We start from the raw sequence: 5,196 nt of genomic DNA, 5'->3' as shown, positions 1-5,196 counted from the left end.
ATGTAGAACAACCCCCATAATAAGACCAGATTCACTGGTGTGGCTGACACTGGTAGAGTCCCTGAGATTATGGCCCTTAACCCCCTCCCTTCAAGCCAAGAGCTGAAGCCACTCAGGGGATCACCATTCGGCCAAATAGGCCCAGCAAGAGAACAGTAGCGCCTGTGAGGCAATCGCTGCTCCGAACAGTCAGCCATCGCAATGAAAGGGGCAGCAGTTGCCCACACACAAAGCTGGGGAGGCAGGAAGGAGAGGAGGACCATGGGGACCCGGGGAGGAAGTGGGGAGTGTGTTGCTGTGTTGAGATTGCAACTCATGTCACAAGTTGCGAAACTGTTGCATGAGATATTCATTTACTCTGTGAACAACGTTCATTCCCTCATCCCACCCCAACGAAAACAACAACTCAAGCGGCTCTGCCTGCTTAGACTATGGAACGAGCACTTGTGCTTTGAGAATGGTGTTTTCAAGCAGCATTTGGGCTGATACCCCCTCCCCAACAGACAATGCTGGGTGCCGCTGGAAGGGAACAACATCAATGAATACAACCACGATGCAGGGCGCCTGCATCTTCGGAAGGCTCACAATGGTACAGCAGGAAAACAGCAGTGCAGTCTTCCTTGCGGCCAAAGAGGCAGAAACCGTGACGCTGCACAGGTGTAAAGAGCTGGTGGAGTGGGAAAGGGAGAGGGAGGGAGAAAAGAGAGCTGATACCAAGGGCTCAAACAGAAAGTAAATGTTTAGAAAATAATGATGGCAAGCAATATGCTTGATACAATCAATGCATGGGTTGTTATAAGCGTTAAAATGATGTTTAAAAAAAAAAAAGAAAAGCTTGTGGAGCCTGAGTGGGCCTGAACTCATGCCACTGTCCACACCACCGAAAGAACTAGGCACCTACCACGTTGTGAAAGAACCCCAGTGGCACACTGGCTAAGCCCTTGGCTGCTAATGGAAAGGGCAGTGGTTCAAGCCCACCAGCCGCTGCTTGCTCGGGAGAAAGATGGGGGCTCTACTTCCGTAAAAACAAACAGCCTCGAACTCCTAGGGAGCAGTTCTAGCGCTCCATCCTACGGTCCACAATGAGCCAGAATGTACTCGATGACTGTGGGCTTTGGGGACTCCATCAGGACTGGTGTTGAGCAGACAGGAGAGCACCTCGAAGTGCTCCCAGTCGCAGCTGGGGAGTGATTTCAACCTTGGTGCTCTTAACTTAAAAATCCTCTTACAGCGTCTAAAAGCAGCATCCAGGCCCCTACTCACTGGTAGTGCCGGCCCTGAGCAACAGATGCCGAAGCCAGCAGCTTTGAAACACGGCTGACCCATGATAAAACACAATGAAAAAGAGCAAACAACTTGCCCACATGTCACATTAGCAATTCGCTGCTCACCCAAGAGACCTCTTGGGAAATGGCCCTGCACTGCCAAGACAATCAAAAGCATCATTAGGGCCACAGTACACTGGAATGGTGGCCCAGGGCTTATGTTCCCGGAACACTCTACCCTTCCCCAGCACCTCACCCCCCCACAGACACATTGCTCCCAACAGAAAAAATGAATCTTATATTATGCCAGCTTTGATTTAGGTGAGGTTTCCATAAACACAGTCTTTGAATCCTCTGCTTATTATGGGCAAGACATCAAGAGACATTGTGAAATGCACATGGACTTTTGCCATATGGAATCGTGTTCTTTTTCATGTTTAAAAACTATTATTATTGCGGTAAGTATATACATAGCTGAAAATTTCACATTTCAACATTTTCCAACACGTACCATTCCAGGATGTTCATTCCACTCAGAAGGTTGTACAACCACCATCACTACCCAGTCTCAGAACTGCCCACCGCCCATGAGAGAAGCAACAGGGGACCCTGGCAGCATGGCGGCTACCCACTGGGCTGGAAATGTAAGGTAAGCAGTTGAAATCACCAGTTAGCTCTGTGAGAGAAAGCTGGAACTTTCTACTCCAGTCAAGAGTTACAGTATAGGAAGCTCACAGGGGTGGTTCTACGCTCTCCTGCAGGGCCACTATCAGTCAGCATGGACTCAAGGGCAGTTAGTTTCATTTCGGTTTGGTTTGGGACAAGCTCAGCATCCTCTGTGCAATGCAGGCCCCTTTCCCTCCACCTCTCCACCCTGGTAATCACCAGTAAAACTTTGCTGTCCTGGCCTATGCTGATAGTCCATAGACGTGGAATCATACAATATGTGGCCTGTTTATTTCACTTGGCATAATGTTTTCAAGGTTCATCCACATTACCCAGGCAGGTTATCAGTATTTCACTTTTTCAGTATGGCGCCTACAAACGTTCCAGTATAAAACCCGATTTTAATGAAGACAGCAAAACTGATTGCTATAAAAGAGTTCATCTGCATGGATAACCACCACTGCTGAGAATTCAGCCATGGGAAACACCGCTGTAGACTGGAGTGGAGCACAGAAACACCACCGAGGCCAGGAGCAGGAGCAGAAGCAGACCACCAAGTGGGGATGCTGGGCCAAAGAGAGTTCTACAAGGCAGGCGAGAGGAGGCACTTCAGGTGTTCAGGGTGGCAATCACCACGTCAGGAAATGTCGACGCAGGGAGATCAGACGGACGCCAAAGGCCAACAAGGAGCTATGGTGGCACGGTGGCTAAGCCTGGAACTGCTGACCCGCAGGCTCACTGATGGTTGGACTCCTCCAATGGGTTCCACGGCTACAGACCTGGCCATCTCTCTCGTACAGAAACAGCCTCGAAGGGCAGCCCTACTCTGTCCTATGGGGTGACTAGGGGTCAGAGACTCACTCAAGAGCATCCAACAACATATACAGAACCATCTGGAAACATGAGCGAGCCATCAGGAACTGAGCATGGCTTGAGAGTAGATTCTAGAATCAGATGTCTGAGGTTTGAGCCCAGCTACAGGCAAGCCCATTCGCCTCTGTGCATGATTCTACTTTTGGAAGTGGGGAAGATAGGATTAAATGCATTGTAGATTTATTATGGTTGAAGGGTGATAGTCAACAGGGATTTTTTGGAGCATTTTGAGCCGGGACTGGGACACTAAACAAACAAAACAAGTAAAACACTCACTAAAATCGAGTGGGTTTCTGAGACTGCAGCTCTTTAAGAAAGTAGAAAGCCTCATCTTCATCCCTCAGAGCAATTGGTTGGTTTGAACTGCTGACCTTGGGGTTAGCAGCCCACATGTAATCCACTATGTCCCAGTGGCTGGTAAATAGAGAACTTTCTAGTGAGAGGTGGTGTGGGGAATACTGACTATTTTTCTAACTTTAGCCTGAAAGATGTAGGCCAACATTCAGAGGCCACCATCCCGTTGACGGAACCATCTCTTGATCCTAACCTCTCCAAGACCAAACCCTTCAGTCATGAGTCCAATACAGAGGACAGGGTAGAACTACCCATGTTGAGTTTCTGAGACAGTGACTGTTTACGGAGTAGAAAGCCCCATCTGTCTCCCACAGAGCCACTGGTGGTTTTGAACTGCCGTCCTTGCAGACTGCAGCCCACCTCATCACCACGACATCACCAGGGCTCCTGGTCCGACGATCCTCTACTCCAAACCAATTAATTCATATTTTAAGCAGTATTTTGGTACATGGCTATTTTAATGATGGTTAACAAACAAACAAAAATCCAACAAGACCCCATGGCCACTGAGTCCGTGCCAGTTTACAGCCACCCTACACAGGGTGTTTCAGGGACTGGGCAGCTGGTGGGTTTGAAGCCTGACCTTTTGGCTAGCAGCCAGCGCGTATTCCACAGCACCATGAGGACTCCTTACTGGCGGTGAGTGACCTGATCAAAAAGTCCTTTTCTAGAACAAGCCAGGCATGTGAGTGTCTCTGGTGAGGTTAACGGCCCCTGAGCCAAACCTCAATGCTAACTGTTGCTTTTCTGGACACGACAGGCTTGTTTCACACCAGTCTTGGTGTGCTCTGACCGAAGCTTCCTAGGGAAATCTTTAAAAGCCCAAGGAAAGTTTCTTCAGGACAAGCAAGCTGGAAAGACCATACTTACCACGGGTTCGGAAGAAGAAGGGGTGATAATTGCTTTCATTTTTAACGGAAGGAAAAGGGACAATCTTGACGAAGTAATCCGTTTCAAATTTCATATTCAGGAAAGGCTGAGATTCCATCCCCTACAGGGAACAAAAACACAGGTGACAAGGGGACACGGCCTACCCTTACCCCTCCACCCACTCACACAAGACCTCCATCCTGGCTCTGCAGACACAGCATCAGGTGGAGGGCTGGGCAGGGCAGGGAGGAAGTCCAGGGGCTCCTGCCTGGACCATCCTGGGGCTCAGAGGACAATGGGGACCAAGACCTACAATGCTCTGTTTTCCAGTGAGGGGGCCACGGCTTCTGACTGTCAACCCCCACTCCCCAGAGCACAAAGATGCCTTCCGGGAGGGCTGTGTAACCAGAGACGCGCGCTTGCCACAGAGAGGTGCTGAAGAGTCTCCTTGGTGGCGCATGCTGTCACTCGCCCACCTTGGCCCTGCCCGCTCTGATTTCACCGACTTTCAATGGACCATTCAAGCCCCAGAACAATGGCGTGTCTCGGGGCGCACGGTCCCTGCGTGTGACTTACGGTCCTTCTGAAGCTGCTATTGAGCTGCTTCGGGTCCTTGAGAATCAGTTGTTGGCACTGTCTTCCCTCCGACTTCAGCTCCTCCAGTATGACCCGAAATCCTTTCAGGAATTCGATGCCTAAGGAAAGCAGAATGCTTTTTACTGAAGAGGCACCTAATTACTTTTGAGCGCACACGCTTCCTCCAAGATTACACAGCCCTCTCCACCCACACGGCGGAGCTGGCCGGAACCTCGGAGCGGACACAAAGGAAAAACGAGCCGTCTGCATTCCTCCGGGACCTGCCGGGTGGTTTTCCGTCCAGCCATTGCTCATTCAGCTCTCATCCAGCTGGCCACCTCCCTGGCATGAAAACATGCCAGTGCCATCAAGCCGATTCTGGCTCATAGCAACCCCATGTAGGAGCTCCAAGTCCAAGTAGAGCAGACAACCTCACCGTCACCCCACCACCCCCACACACAGCGCGGCTGCTGGGTCTGATTGGCTGACCTCGCAGTTAACAGCCCGTTGCTGATCACACAGCGCCACCAGGCTTCCTTTCTGTGGCGTCTGGGTTCAAATCTTTAGATTCGAGTCCCTGCCGACCGTGAAC

The 5,196-nt window shown here is 50.5% G+C and overlaps 1 protein-coding gene across 1 annotated transcript in view; it reads right to left on the bottom strand.

Annotated features, from left to right (window-relative positions):
- The window catches only part of IL17RD (interleukin 17 receptor D), a 29,143-nt gene that overhangs the window by 13,216 nt on the left and 10,731 nt on the right, over positions 1–5,196 (bottom strand). The window contains exons 3-4 of the mRNA XM_004702395.2: positions 4,605–4,723; positions 4,029–4,149 (exon numbers count right to left, since the gene is read on the bottom strand). Coding sequence (XP_004702452.1) covers positions 4,029–4,146 — 118 coding nt within the window. The 5' untranslated portion in view covers positions 4,147–4,149; positions 4,605–4,723. The remainder of the gene's footprint in view (positions 1–4,028; positions 4,150–4,604; positions 4,724–5,196) is intronic.

Source organism: Echinops telfairi, unplaced genomic scaffold (genome assembly GCF_000313985.2).
Source record: "Echinops telfairi isolate 266 unplaced genomic scaffold, ASM31398v2 ScPeMD7_31;HRSCAF=116, whole genome shotgun sequence".
Lineage (NCBI taxonomy): Eukaryota > Metazoa > Chordata > Mammalia > Afrosoricida > Tenrecidae > Echinops > Echinops telfairi.
Note: the sequence above shows the minus strand (reverse complement) of the source record. Positions and strands in the feature narration are given on the sequence as shown.